The sequence below is a fragment of the Epinephelus fuscoguttatus genome, linkage group LG1 (assembly GCF_011397635.1).
Source record: "Epinephelus fuscoguttatus linkage group LG1, E.fuscoguttatus.final_Chr_v1".
Classification (NCBI taxonomy): Eukaryota; Metazoa; Chordata; class Actinopteri; order Perciformes; family Serranidae; genus Epinephelus; species Epinephelus fuscoguttatus.
This window is the reverse complement of record NC_064752.1, coordinates 49,044,004-49,059,501: the sequence shown is the minus strand read 5'-3', so window position 1 is coordinate 49,059,501 and position 15,498 is coordinate 49,044,004. Positions and strand designations below refer to the sequence as shown.

Here is a 15,498-nt window from a genome sequence, read left to right as displayed (position 1 = left end):
CAACTTTCCAGCTGCTTAAATAAGCAGACAATTAGGTTTACTCGCTGACTGCTGTCTCTCAGAGCAGGAGGAGAGCATTTAGTAAGGCGATTGTTTAGGAAACAAAGCAAATGACTTGGACGCAGTGGGCTAGCAGTGGCAAAACAATGGTAACGATAATGTAACCCTCACGAGCATGCATAAACTTAACCAGCCAATCAGGATGTGCCTACCCAAATACATGCAGAACCCACATTATATCAGAGGACTAATTCTGGCCAGCAGACATCCTATATCCTCTTCAGCGAGTGGCGTAGGAGTGACAGGGCCCTTAGGTTGAGGGCTCTGCCTGTGCTAATAGAACTAGGGTTACAATATCATAACCTTCTTTCTTTCTCTCACGGGCTTCGCCATCTACTGAACTCTTTGGGTACAGCGGGTAGAGCCCAGTGAATTAATGCCCTGTCAAGACATAACATCGACCCCACCACACTGATCCTGACATAGTGCGCAAATCTTCAGTACTGAAGAGAACAAGAATAAGTCAGTCAATCTGAACATATCTGGGTAGGCATGTTCTGATTGGCCAGTTTATGCAAACATCAGTGTGCAAATGCATGCTGGTGATTGGGGGGGTATTACACATATAGTCCAGTAGAGAGTAGAGCCTGTGTGAGATAGAGCAGTGTTGGTTGAGATGGCCAGGCTGAGACCAACAAGCATGACCCTGAGTCATGGTCAGCTTTTTTTTTCTTTTCAGCACTAGACTACTACTTCAGTAGTCACTTACTCTTTTATTTACTCACTCAAGCAACAGTGACACCCTGCTCACAAGTATAACCAGGAGGGCACCATCTGGAGAGGCAAACCAGGCAAATAATTTGAATAATTTGAATTTGAAAAAAGGGCCGTCTTATGGCCACTCATATTGGCCCATCTTTCAATGACCTCCCCCTTAAACCTTCCATAAAGGCACTTTACAGTGCATTGCCCAGCGCAGCAGGGATTTGCATTTCTATTACAATAAGGCTGGTGACAAACAAACTGATGATGGCTTGTCTTGAGTGATGACGTCTAAAATCAGAGGGCTTATCCATGGCTAACGTCCCCTGTTATTTTTGTTGCATGTGTTTTTCCACAGCAGGGCAGGTGAAATAAGTTTACCTGTTGGAGGTGAGCTGTTTGCAAAGGTGCAGAACCTGTTGTCTGCCGCTTTAAATCTAACATCTCACTGTGGCTGTTTCTGCTTTCACTTTCCTCTCTGCCATATTATCAGACTTGCCTTTTCTGATTTCCTATAGATTCTTCACAATAAAAGGCCCCTTTTATTTTGTAATGTATAAACTTTTATTGTGAACCATCAAAATAAGGAAATGTTGAGTTTTTGAGCAGCAACTTCACACAACTTCTAATACAGCGGATAGCGAACAGGAAAACAGTAAAATAAAGCAGATATCTGAAGTAAAAACAGGATGCAGGAGAGAAACTAAACTCCAAACCACAGAGATTCAGTTGGAAGCTACAAAAGCACTGAGAGCTGCACACACTGAGACTTTTGAAAACACCTTTCTCTCTGGTCTCCTGCAGACAGAGGTGAGAAGATTATTGCATGGCTATGGCATGACTTTACTTGGTGCAGCCAAGAGTGCTTGTGGAAAAAGACAAAGTGACTATGTGAACCATGTAGTTAAAAGTGCACAGCTAGCAAAAGTAAAAAAAGAAAAAATAATAATTCATAATATGCATAACAATGTACAAAATGTGAATAAAATACAGATGTGGTGCATACATGTTACCGAATGCCTGTCTAAATACATGCACTTTTAGCTGGCTTTTAAAAGAAATCACAGAGTCAACAGACCATTAGGGAGCAGGCAGTATTCCAAGATTTAGGTCCTACAGCTGCAAAATCTCGATCACCACGGGTCTTAAGGCGAGTGTGAGGGACAGATAACAAATTTAAAGTATTTCAACAAAGAGAGCAAGCTGAAGAATACGGGTGAAGAAGTTCAGCCACATAAGAGGGAGTCTGATCGCGTAATGCTCTACAAGTAAGAATGAGAATTTTGGAAGTTCCCATGTTGTGCTTGGCACCTACTGATTAAAATTAAGAGGGCTAGCCCTGAAGTTAGTGTGCAAAGTTAGCCCATTAAACTTTATTTTGCAGGTATTGGTACTGTAACTGTTATTTAAATTATTGCTGTTGGCTTAGGTTTCATTTATTATGTGAATTTATCAATAGTGTTTACAGTAACAATACTGTACAGAAAGTATACTTTATATAAAGGACTACTTCGCAAGCCTCCCAGCCCCCAACAAATATTCTCTTAATTTATCTGATGATGGGCTGACTGAGAGCAGGTGGAATGGGCCAAAATAAAGTGATGCTGCAGCAGCATGACTTGAGTAAGAGTGCATTTTATGGCTTCCAATGTATTATTAATAAAAAAAGAAAAAAGAAATGACATGCCGTCGTGTAAACCATATAAGTCATCACGTGCGCCGCATAATCGTTTGTATAATCGTGATTTCAATTTTGACCAAAATAATCGTGATCAGAGACAGATGGTTTAAATGGGCTAGCAGGGCTAAGCCCTGCCTATCTTTTACAATAAAGACGAGCAAATTATTAAATTAAAGAAAATACTAAAATATTAGTTATTGAACCTTAAACTGATTGTTTTTGGTGGAACCTATAGCAGCAACAGCACTAAAAAAACCCTGCAGGATTTATCTGATTTTTTACAGCCCATGCTCCTAGAATCAGCTTCCAATCATTGTTGTCACATCATGAGTGACAGGTGTCGTGACAAGCCATCTTGATTTACTGTCCAGCTGGGCTAAATTAATTCAGCCCAGGCCACTGACTTTTGGCCAATGACCGTGCGTGGAAGTACAGTGAGGGCCTGCCTGCTGTTACTGTAGTGGAAGAGTGAGCGTTGAGTCTTGTGAATTGCGTTAGCATCATGCTGAACAAGGTGGATTATTTTAAATGCTGTCTATCGTGCGGGACCTCATCCAAAAATCATCGGACTTAAATGACTTGGTGATTAACCTGTTTGCATCCCAGACAGGCTGTCGATGTGAGCTTCTCTTCAAATAAGGTGGCCCCAAGCCCTAACCTCTTAGGGACATACTCTCACCTACCCTATGGCAAATATCTGACTGATGGGATGAACTGAAAACAACAGCATGTCTGCAAGGCTCAAGGACAATGATCGGTTATTGATCTCCTGTATTGTATTCATAAAGCTATTATCTACATTATGTCCATGTGCAGCAGTGTGTCCTCAAAATGCAAACATTTTTGTAGTTAGCCTAATTCTCTAGTTTTGTTGTAGTGCATTGTTGCTGTAACCTGGTACTGTATCTCGGTATGATGTTACTGTTAATGCAGCTGAACTAACGATCAGTGTAGGCCATGGGCATAATGCTTTAGCCCTCCCACCCAATTTCACCACAAGCCACTACTGATCGTGATTGTAATTTTTTCGATCAGCCCTACTATGTTACTGAAAATGACATAGTCTAGCTTTTAAGTTATCTCTAAGTAGAAGCTCCTAACAGGCTTGTGAGCAGAAGTGATTGTGACCAAATTCCTTGTGTATAAAACATGATAAAAACAGACAAAAAAATTCCAATAACTTGAACAGAGAAGCAAATGAAGAAGAAATTGAATTTCCCCCCAGGGATTTATAAAGTATATAAAATTAAAAATTAAATTTCAGAACACACTAAAATACACAATGTTGACACTGCACACATGCAAAATATGTGTTTTCCTGCTTAAAAACTGAAAGGAATGTTTCCATACTAGGAAATAGTGACCCAAAAGGTTTGGGATGGCTTATGGGGCTACCAAGATTTGGTCTATGACAGTGTGGTCTTCTGACAACCCCTCAGCTCCACCCCTGACACCAAAGTACCACTGTTCACAGACCCCTGTCTGCTTTTTATGTAACCATGACTACTATTTTCACCTTAACCATGTACTTTTAATTGCCTAAACTTGACCTCAACAATAAAGGTGGTTGATCAGATAACAACCATGTGAATCATTGTTATGGAAAGACACTGACAAACAATGGGCCTCACTCACAAATTTATTTTTTTCCCTTAAATGTGCCCTTGAGAAAGGTCCTAAGAAAAGTCTTTCAGAAGTCTGTCAAATTCATGGCATGTTCTTAAACTGCAGAACTGTTGGCAGCTGTATTCTTATAATGATGAATCTCACTGTCATTTGAAACTGAAAGCATGTGTCAGTTGATCCTAATTAGCATAGGTAAACACCCTGCCATTCCTCATAAAAGGGCATGAGACTGCAGGGCAGTGTGCACACACAGAAAGTGTAAAGTTCAGAGAACTAAGCCAAGAATGCCCAAACTGGGCAAATCACTGGACTCTGAACGTGAAAAAAATAGTTCTGAAGTGGAGGTACTTCTGCAGGAAGTGAATGCCAAATGAGCTGTCATATGTAGTAGCGTCAGTACTGGATATAAAATAACACAAAAGAAATGATGAGTTGGGTGCTCTTACTGTTTCAGTAAAATGTTGTATCTGATGAAGGTTGCACAACTGATGAAGCATCCTATACTGTAAAGCCCTCTGCAACCTGGCTCCCTTCCTACCTGCCTGAGCTCTTCCACCGGCACACTCCCTCCCACACTCTCAGGTCTGTTGATGCCAGCCTCCTGCACCCCCTCTTGTCTTGTGTCTTGTGCCAGCTTTCACAAGTGAGGTGGCAGGTTGTGTCTGAGGTTGCTGAGCAACGTTAACAAGCACTGTATCATAGCCTATTTACCTGAAATCCTGAGTGCAGAGCTGATCTTCCAGGCGCTGACTGTGTGTAGGCCTATAGTCCATGGGATAGATGTAAGGCTCTGGAAGCCCTGTACTAAAATTAACAACTTCTCCGTATTTATCATAGACTGATATTTATGGAAGAAGGGAAAGATATCTGCCAGCTGTGATTGGTTGTTGCTCATTACATGACATGCGGTGCACATAGCCGTTGCGCCCAGAAATACGCTTGGGAATACATGCATCGCACAATGGTGTCGCTCTGGTGTTTGAGTGCGCCTGCCACATGTCTACATTGAAGACAAAGAATCTGAGGGTGCAAAAAATGCAGCATGTGTACGACTCTGTGGGTTTTACAAAGAAAGTTCTCAGTGAATGAGGCCCAGTGTCGTCCTGCCGAAAGGATTAGGTCAGATCAGACGATACTATGATGGGTATTTCTGGAGAACAATGACAAATAACCTTTTTAGTTTGGTGGACTTGTTGATGAATTCACACACTGCACTCTCAGCTTGTTGCAGTTTGAGCTGCTGTGACTCTGAGGAGAAGCTCTTCACAAAGTGAGCTGAGTACAAACTCTGAGTTTGACCTTATTAGTTGGATGGTTCTTTGTTGCTGCAGCTATTGGAACAGGTTGGCAGGTTTGCCTGCGTTTATCAGAGCATATTAGACCTTCACTGGGCTTCTATTAAACTTAATGAACATTTAAATCTTTTAATGGATTGAAGGGAATTGAGAGCGGCAAATTATCTGCTAGACGCTCTCCGCTAGTGTTGATAAAGACACCCGCCGATGGAACTTGAAGAGTCGCATTTGAGACAGCAGCCTCCCCCTCTTTCCCTCTCTTCATCTCACTTTGTTCTCTCCTGTGACTGTCTCACTCTCTCCTTGTTCCTCTCTTTCATTCCTTCTCTCTCTTTTTGCCCGTGTATCCCTCTATCACACAGCCTCTCTTTTGTTTCTAACACACGCTGTGTTCCTCTGTCTGTCTGTAACAGAGGAGAGGAGGCTGTTGCTGCAAAGCCAGATCTCCGTCATTCATCAGTCCCCATGAAGGGAACATCATAGAGATCTCTGTCTAGGAGGGATGTGCTAACACAACCACAACAGCAGCCCATTACAGAGCTGTCAGCCATTGCCCAACCTTTTCTCCCTGTCTCTCACTCCTGCTTTATCCACAGCCATCTCAGTGAAGGATCTTCTACCCCACATACGAGCAGAGCAGAGAAACAAAAATTACCCACAATGCAGCTGCAATCACAGAGCTTGGCAGAGCTGGCCCAGGGGCTACAGAATCCTGGCCAGCCCAGCATCAGGTCCTGCTAATGGGTGGAAAGGGCTCAAGAGAGGCCCATGCTTTTTCAGGCCTTGCCTGCTTCTGGCCACAGATCAGGAGGACTGGCAGACCCAGCTGTATTGATCTGGTAGCTCCTATATTCCTGTCGACAGCTGGCTAACAAGGCTGATGTCTCAATAAAGACCTGTGCCTTGGGGAGATATGGGGGAGCAGCCGGTCGGCCGACAGCAACCTGTGTTAAGATAAACAGCAGACAGATGAAGGGAAAGGTTCACGCCCTCTTTGCTTCTTTAATGTGCTCCCACAACACTGCACATACAGGCTTCACCCCTCAGGACGACAATGGAAATGGTTACTGTTGAGCTGATTGTGAGAATGGCTTATGAGTTCAGGGAAAAAACACAATTTCAACAATTACTGCCATGACTGGTGAGGCATGATTTTGCTTTTATTGCTCTTAAAGTCATACAAAGAAGTAAACTGCAGAAATTTACAAGCAAAGCATTAATAATTAAGCTTACATTTTAGCAATGATTTTATAGAGTCAAGGTGAAATCATGAGTAAATAATACAGAACTCTTAGCAGTGGTAAAGTTGAGAGTATATGTAGTAGGGATGGGTCAAAAAAAAAAATACAGCATAGTATTGCAATATTTTGTTTGGCAATATTGTATCGATGCATGGACACAAAGTTTCGATTTTTTTTATTATAAATGATTATTATTGCAAATACAAATTAAACTTGTGGTAGCCTACTAGAATAATAAAATCTGTTGCTTTTTCAGTCCACTAGACTGCTGCAATAAAAACAACTGCGGTGAAATGAATAGACTTAAAACTTTTTCTTACTAGATGAAAACAGATGGTCACTAAGTTTCCTTTGGGGAAATAATTTTCAGCTGAAATACGGTAATAAATTGCAATATATCGCAATCAGTCTTTCTACAGCTTTAAGACTTTTTAATGCCACTTGTAATAAAATTCTAGACCAATTTTACATAAAAATTGAAGGAAGATAAACTGAACTGAAGTGACAGCAATTGTTTAAGGTTAGTAAAAATTTTGCCCAAATGTTTATTGTAACATAAAACATGACTTTTTGTCCTGTGGTGGAGACAAGGGGAAAACAGAACTGGGAAATACCACCAGTTGTTTTTTTTGTTTGTTTTTTTTTGGCAATGTGGGATTTCTTGCCACAGAATCCTAGATAAACAGTCAATTTTCAATGAATGTGCAGTTCCCTGTGTCATCCAGAGAAGCTTGCAGATAGGGTCTCCTCTGCTCTGAGCATCCTGGGTAGAAACAAAATGTGAGTGTTGTTGCTCCCGGAGGGACAAAATACACAGTGCTTGCTCTGTGCAACGAGCAAGGTCTGAATCTAATTACAATTATTGTCATTATTGATTACAGAGTTCCTATAGCATGTTAGATTTTAATGCCTCTCAGAGTTTAAATTTATAACCAATTTTACAATAACCAATACTAAAGGAAAACAAAACATGAACCAAAATAAATTACTAAGGGTTAGGGTCAATTTAAGACAGATTTATTGTTGTAACATAAAACATGACCGTTGTGGTCAAGTTAAAAAGTTAGATGATCTACTTCAATTGCTGAAAAAATACTAAAACCTTCTAGAGGGAAACTCATGGAAATCAATGAACGTATTATGATATTTTAAATGTATCCATTATTATTTTCTTGAGAAAAAATTTGTTCATTTGTCATTTGATTGGATGTGATATGTGTATATGAGTGATGTTGGTTCCTCTATTCTGAGCGGTGTGATCTTAAATATGAGAGCCATTCAGAAAATATATGAATAAAATAGAACCATCAATCGATTGATTGAGATTTACAGTGCCACTCATGCTGCAGCTATCAATTGAATTCTACCAATGAATTATTCAATTTATGGAGTGACCAGAAATCAGAAATAATTGTGCTTTATTAACAAGCAACAGGAAATATATTTAAAAAGAAAATTTGATAGGTCTCTTACATTAACAACCAATTGGTTACCTTTTTAGAAAAACATTTTTAATGTTTAAATTGTAACATCAAATTAAGCTACAGTTGCTACATACACTACCTGATATTTGATTTTGCAGGTATTGTATGTATAGCTGTGAGGGGAGTACTGTAAATACATGAATTTTGTACAGAAAATAAAATGCTGCAGTCAGTTTGTGAAAGCTTAACCAGCCACCATATTATTTTACTATGTTAAAAGGGCAACAAGATTTTCAAACAACTTTGTGTCACCATAGTATGGAAAGTTTGTGCAGATGAACAGTGTTTGTCTTCCCTCTGTGCTGCCCGCAGCACCCATTCATTCGGAAAACTTTTGTCGGTGGATAAGCAGGGAGCTCCAGGTGTTGGCAGCCTGGAGACAGGCTAACTTGAATTAACAATAATGTTACTTTGTGTCAAGTTCGCTCTGTGGACTGGATGTGTATGTGCTGTGATGTGGTATGTTAATTTGTTTTTGAAGTAACGTTAGACACACTGTAAAGAATTCCTCTGTTTTGAGCATGGATGTATGATTTACGGTGTCAGTCACCAATGAAAAAAGACGTCCTTTCACGTTGACATGATATGCGGCTTGTACTGACGTAGTGTGTTTATTTTGAAAGAGACTGTATGAAAACTGTACATTTCCTGTGAAAACGGAAGTGTATTTTGAAAACTGACAATGTAGGCAACAGGCAGAAATTGACACAGCGTCCTAGAATGTCAACAACCAATGCAACCAAAGTAGCTTGTATGTCCATGTAAAGTCCATGACCAAATGTCGATATGTGACGAGGTCAAAGCGAGAATATTTTGGTTGTCGAAATAACACAAAACATTTAAATTTGCAATAACGTAACGTGGTGTCTCTGGTGATTCCCACCCCTTATATGCAGGTATACTGGGTTCACCCTCCTATGTCTTTGGCCGTTTATGATATACCTATCTATTAGCCGAAAAGTCACTGGAATATATAAAGTATACCCACTACCACCTCCTCGGTAACGTTCCCATCTACACCCACCTCATCAACTAGCCCTACACCACTGTGCGCAGAACACGGGCCCTTACAGACTTTTGCTAGAGCCTAGCACATCTACTACACAAACAAAAGAAACACCCTGACAGACTGACTAATGAGGCTGATGATCTATTTTTGATGCATGAAACATTAGGATATGGTTTGGCTGCTCTGTGCAGTGAGGAGGTGGAGACAGGCAGCTCAACGAGTCAATAAAAGGCATTTGGAGCTAAAATATGAGACCTGTGAAGGGAAACATCTTTTTTCGTCAGCGAGCCTGCTTAAGTGTCCTTGAGCAAGACATCAAGGACTACACACTGTTGCAGAAAGGTCTCCCCTCCAAGCTATTAATTATTACAAGTTCTGCATTTTCTCTCTTGTGATTTTACTAAACGTGTAGCAGTTGCTCTACTAACTGAGCAGAGATCAGTACAAACAGCATCGTCTGCGGTAGCACTGATCAAAATCAAAAGCCTCTCTGTCTCTCTTTTTTTTTTTCCATGGACAGAAATTTGTCTGCAGCTCCCAGCAGTCTGGCTCCTTTCAACTTTTCCCTCTTCATTTCCTGTTTCTCCTGCAATTTTGTTGCTTTTAAATTACATGTTTAAATCTTAGAATAATGAAAAAAAGGGGAAATCTTTGTTGCTTCAGTTTTCTTCATTCCCTGCTTCTGTGTCTCTCTCCCCCCTTGGTCCTCCTGCAGCAGAGGTATATGGGAATAATCATCCACCTACAGTTTGCTCATTAGCAACGAGGCCTGCGCTCTGCATGGGTCTTTTCATGTTCCTCAGTACTAACAACAACCTGAAGGAACGCTCTCTGTCCTCGCTGGGAATGTGACAGTGTGAAACAGTGTGCAGGAGTTGAATCAGGGACAGTGCCCGCAGACAGGAGGGGCTGCTCAGGGAAACATCACCTCCATCCACACAAATGATTCAGTACGCACTACAAACGTGGGTGCAACAAGATACAGTCAGGTTGAGCTTCCTTTCTTGCTCCCTGTGTGTGGTTGGCCTACACTGATTTATCTGAAGGCTAATTTAAATACTCATAACCAGTTATTGTGCCAATGAATTTAATGAGGCCATTTTCATCCCTAAAAATAACACTGATTCTGTGTTTCCCCTCAGAATTGTTTCCTTGAAAACATTCTTAAAGCACCATCTGTTTTGAGGGACTTTGACTGCAGTGGTGATGTTTGGAGTTTATATCTTCCTTAGACTTCTTAAAATTCTGGTTTTAGGACATAAGTGTCATGTTTGTTGTTTCTCTTGTCAGCAAGAAAAAAAGTGTCTGAAACAAGTGAGACTCTCAACTTTGCCATGTACTGCAGGAAAACACCCCAACCTGTGGAGACACAAAGTGTTCAAAAAGTTAAAAAAAAAAAAAAAAAAAAAAAAAAAAAATATATATATATATATATATATATATATATATATATATATAAACACATTATATAATAACTTTTCAATGCATAGAGCAAATTGTGCCAAACACATACAACACATACAATATGTCTATGTCTAGGCTCATTACCGTAAAATGGATTCCATTTCACCATAGCAATTGCTTTGTACTGAATTAGCAAAGAGCCAATCACAAAACCTGCTCTGCCCTCTGTGTGAACTTTGTCGTATGTTATGATGAAAAGTGGTATTAAGAAATAAAATGGTCAACTGGAAAAAGGGCACTCGAAAACAAAACAGACTTTGAAGGGAAAAATAAACATTCTGAAATGAAAGCTGGAATGAGATTAAATAAAAAAGACTTGCAGTAAAATTTCATAAAATTTCATCATAAAGCAGCAGGAGTTTTAAAAATGTATGGGTTTATTTTACAATTTCATGGTTAAATTTTTTTTATATTCTCCATATTTATTCATTTAATTTTGAACACATTATTACTACCTATATAAAAAAATATTTTTGAATTAAGTGGCTACACAATTCACACATACGTTATGTCACCCATATTTAACAGCAGAGGATCAGAAAAACTGGGGAAAAAGAAAGATGGACAATGTGTAAAAGGCAAAAGGCAGCCAGGGGTTTGTAGTTTTATCGTCATTGGATTTTCACAATTTTGTCGCTGTCCAATAAAAACCATGTATCTTTTTTATTTTTATGTATTTATTTTAATTTAGAGATTTATTGAAGAATTAAGGATTGAGGATTATTATTATTATTATGATTATTAATATTATAGGACTAAATAAACCATTTAAACACCCATTGGATTATCTGAAAATTGCAATGTAAAACAGGTGAAAATGGACCTGTTACTATTAGCTCATGAAGAGTTTTGGAAATACATGAATTTCAGAGTGACAGTGTGCACCTTAAAGCGCGTTCTGAAAGTTGTTTTTTTGGTTGTTGTTTTTTTGTACGTTTTAAAAAAATAAGTTTTGCAGTGAAATACTCTACAGTTTACCTCTGATACAACATTTACCATGATGTTTGCGATGAAAAGAAAGTAAAGTTTTCCATCAGCTTATAGGTGCTAAACTCCATCCCTGCAAATGAAATATGTGGGTAAACTGAGCTGACGAGGCTTTACCTTCCTCTACTACATCCCTGCTGGTCATACTGATCGCAGCCGCTTCTCCTTTTTCTTTCTCTGGATAGAAATAAACAAAAATGTGATTCTATAATAATTACTGTGTCTCTGGGGCACACAGTGGAGTCATATTTTCACGTGTTCTTTTGAAATAAAACATATTATGAGATGTTAAAATATTAAAACTAGCTTTCCCTTTGTCTCATTGTTTCCCCTTACCATACATACACACATATATGTACATGCACACACTTACGCGCGCAGCAGTCTGCACACAGATAAATGGCGGGGTTTGAAGGACACTTGTGTTAAGATGCGGACAAGATCAAATACTCAGATATACAATTCAAATCCTCACAGTGTCAGTAAGGAGTGGTGGTGGAGTGTGTAGTCAGTGTCTACACAAAACTGATATGACTGCTAACATGAACAATGAACAGAAACAAAATGGCTGGCCATTGCTCCTGCTTGTCTATCAAATATATGTACAAAAATCCGTCACAGTGTCTGTGTTCTCTGAGTGCTCGACCGTTATGTATGTATGACGCTGTGTGTGTGTGTTGTCAAATGAAGCTCTGCATGGTTGTGTAATTGTCCTCCAGTTGCAATGCAGCCAAACCAAAGCAAAGAGGTGAAAATACATTTTGGGAATCATTTTTTAAATGCATTCAGTTATCATTTAGACATCAACTACTGGTTTGGGCTCGATAACTGATTTGTCCCTCACTTCCAATAGAATGAAAAGCAGTGGTTACTCTTGCAGGATCTGGAAAAATTGATATGTTTTTCTTGTGTGTATTTCGATGAATTAGTGTGCGTGATTAAAGCAAAATCTAATTTTGGGGAACATTATATTCACATCTCTCTGGTGACTTTTTAACTAATTTGCATTGATTAAAATGTTAAATAACTAAATAGGACCAAGTATGTTAGCTGAGTTTTTTAAGCTGCACAGTCTCATTACAGAACAAATAAGAGTTTGGTTTTGGGGAAGCCCAAAAAAACTGAACATTTTAAATCTTTGCTTACAACTTTGCAACATTTTATTTGGAGCCTATAGAATATTTCAAGCCCTCAAACTAATCAGATAATTTAAAGGAATGCACAAAATAAATTATGAATGTATTTTGTAAGGTTCAATTACTGGTTATTATTAGTAGGATAACAATAGGATAAAAAAAAAAGAAAAAAAAAAGTTTTTTGTTTTTGTTTTGTTTTGTTTTTTTGCCACATGATATTCCTAATTGTGTTTTGAAGGTGAGTTCCAGTCCTGAGTCATTTTAGGAAATTGTTTGGGCTCAAAATTAAACTATCGGGCTAAATATATCGCCACAATGCCCCCTGTTTGATTCCACTCGGTGAACTTTTTTTGCATATCATATCCCTCTCCTGTCTATATCGATACTGTCAACTATGAATTTAAGGTAAAGATTACACAAAAAACGAAACATTGGTTTGAAAAATAAATACTGGAGGAAAATACAACCATTCAGTTTATTTTTATCACATAATGGAACATTTAGGTTTCAAAATGTGCCTCACAATCTGCATTAAATATATTTATAAGACTTACTCTACACACATTATATATGGACAGAATCAGTATTAATTCTAATAAATAATAAGATACTGATTGAAAAGACTTTGCATAGGAAACAATCTGTTGTGGTGAATTAGTTTTTAGTAGCGGTTTGTGCTCAGAGTGACCAACTGTTCAATAACGCAGCTGTCCTTCCTGCAGATTAGGTCCATGGGAACACATTCACACCTGCAGACAAATCACGGACATTAAAACAGATCTAATGAAAATGGGACTTTTTCCATAAGCAGCTCTTCTGACAGACCTGGAAACCGACGTGTTTTCAATGAGGATAAAAGTCCTTAAACTAGATTCTTTAACTCAGTAAGCTGACAGACAGCGACAGGGCAAAAAGTTTATTAATCTTATCACACTGAATCGTTAATCACAAAGAACTCAATCAACACAGGAGAGGCTGAATGAATTTGAATATCAAAGAAACAAGTAAGGGAAATATGGGGACATCTTACATGGAAGGCATTCAGTAAAACTATGGTCCAAACAGGAGCAGCTGTAAAGAAAAGGAAATTAAATCCAATATGCAAGTAACACAGAATGTTAATGGCTGGTTGTACATGTGGTGATTGCTGAGACAACAAACACAAGAACATCTTGACTGGACCGACAAGCTGTCAGTCTGCATGGCGGTCCTCGCTTCCTGCTCTGTCTGACCTGAGGTGGCCCAACTCTGCTGTCCCGACTTTACACAACTTAATACAGGATAAGTGCTGCCCTCACCTCTCCACTGCTGGGGTGATCCCACCTGAACTGAAACACTGATCCCACTCTTTTCCCCCCTACAATTTTTCTCTTCTTCCTCTTCTGCTGCTTTTTTCCCTGCAATGGTAGGCTGGATGTTTCTGTCAGGGTGAAGAAGGCCCTAACAGTTAAGTCGCTGCTGTCACTCAACCTCCTGAGACCAGACCTATGTCAAGGACCCTGTCACACACAGACACACACAGACACACACACACACACACACACACACAAAGGTGCTGGGAGAGTTTGTGGTGTGTGTGTGTGTGTGTGTGTGTGGCATTAGTTGAACAAGTAACAACAACAGTTTTCTGTCTCGTGGTGGAAAGATATGGATAGGACAGTGGAAGTAAACAAACCCAGTCAGGGCTTCAGGGAGCAAAGTGAGTTTTACACACACAGACACTCACACAACACATCATTTAAAACCTCAAAAGAAAAAACACAAATAAGATGTTCACCTCAGATCATGTATAGGATGGAAAAGGCGAAGACACACACTCTTGCACACACTTTCACGTCACTCGCAGCAGACACATGCGCTGTTACTGCAGCTGACACGCAATCCAGGCAAATATGAGCAATGTCAAAATGAGTTCACACACACACACACACACATCTCTGAGAATTCCTTGAGTTGTTGTGCAGAGAAAACTTTGCTGTTATGCCCCAGGTTATGACACACAAACATACCTTCTAAGTGTGTGTGTGTGTGTGTGTGTGTGTGTGTGTGTGTGTGTGTGTGTGTGTGTGTGTGTGTGTATATACATTTGTTGATGTGTGTGTGGCATGGGTCAGGTTGGCTTGCTATCAGAGTGTTTTCCAGGAGCTCTCCATGTATGAAGTTAAACACTGCTGTTAGAGAATATGCATTAACTCTGCCTATTCACATAAGAACACACACACACACACACACACACACACACACACACTTACCTTCGTTACTGTTGGTTCCTGCGGTGCCCAGAGTCTGTAGTGATATAGTCCATAGCAGCATCGCAGCCAGCCCCGGATCTGAAGCCATGGTGTTCTCCCTCGCACCCCACCAGTCTCCCTCTGCCTCTCTCTCCCTCTCCTCTCTGACTCCCTCGCCCTCACTCTCCCTCTCTGCTACTCGCTGCCTCTCTCTCCCTCTCCCTCTTCTTCTTCTTCTGTGTCCCAGGGTTGAAGCGAGAGCGAGAGCCGGCGTTGAGGAGAGTGTGTGTGTGTGTGTTAGGAGTGTGTGTGAGTGTGAGGGGCTGGGAGCTCATTGGGTTGGAGTTAGAGCCTGCCTCTGTGGCTCGCTTCAGTCTGCCGGTTCCCTCTCACACACACACATACATACACTTTCGGCAGGCAGCCGGAGGGGGGGAGGGACAAGCGCGTCTGTCAAAGTCTCAGCAGCCAATTAGAGCACGGGATCGGCCAGAGCAGCTCTCTGCGATGCCACACCCTCCTGTCCTACCTGCTTGGCCAACTCTCACTTTCTGTTTATCTCTCTGGGTCATGAGCTGGGAC

General features: G+C 40.1%; 1 protein-coding gene across 3 annotated transcripts in view; it reads right to left on the bottom strand.

Moving 5' to 3' along the window:
• The window catches only part of epha8 (eph receptor A8), a 391,056-nt gene extending 375,779 nt beyond the window's left edge, over nucleotides 1–15,277 (bottom strand). For all 3 annotated transcript variants that reach the window (XM_049570869.1, XM_049570874.1, XM_049570881.1), the window contains exon 1: nucleotides 14,938–15,277. In XM_049570869.1, the coding sequence (XP_049426826.1) occupies nucleotides 14,938–15,025 (88 nt within the window). In that variant the 5' untranslated portion in view covers nucleotides 15,026–15,277. The remainder of the gene's footprint in view (nucleotides 1–14,937) is intronic.
• Nucleotides 15,278–15,498: the final 221 nt, after the last annotated feature.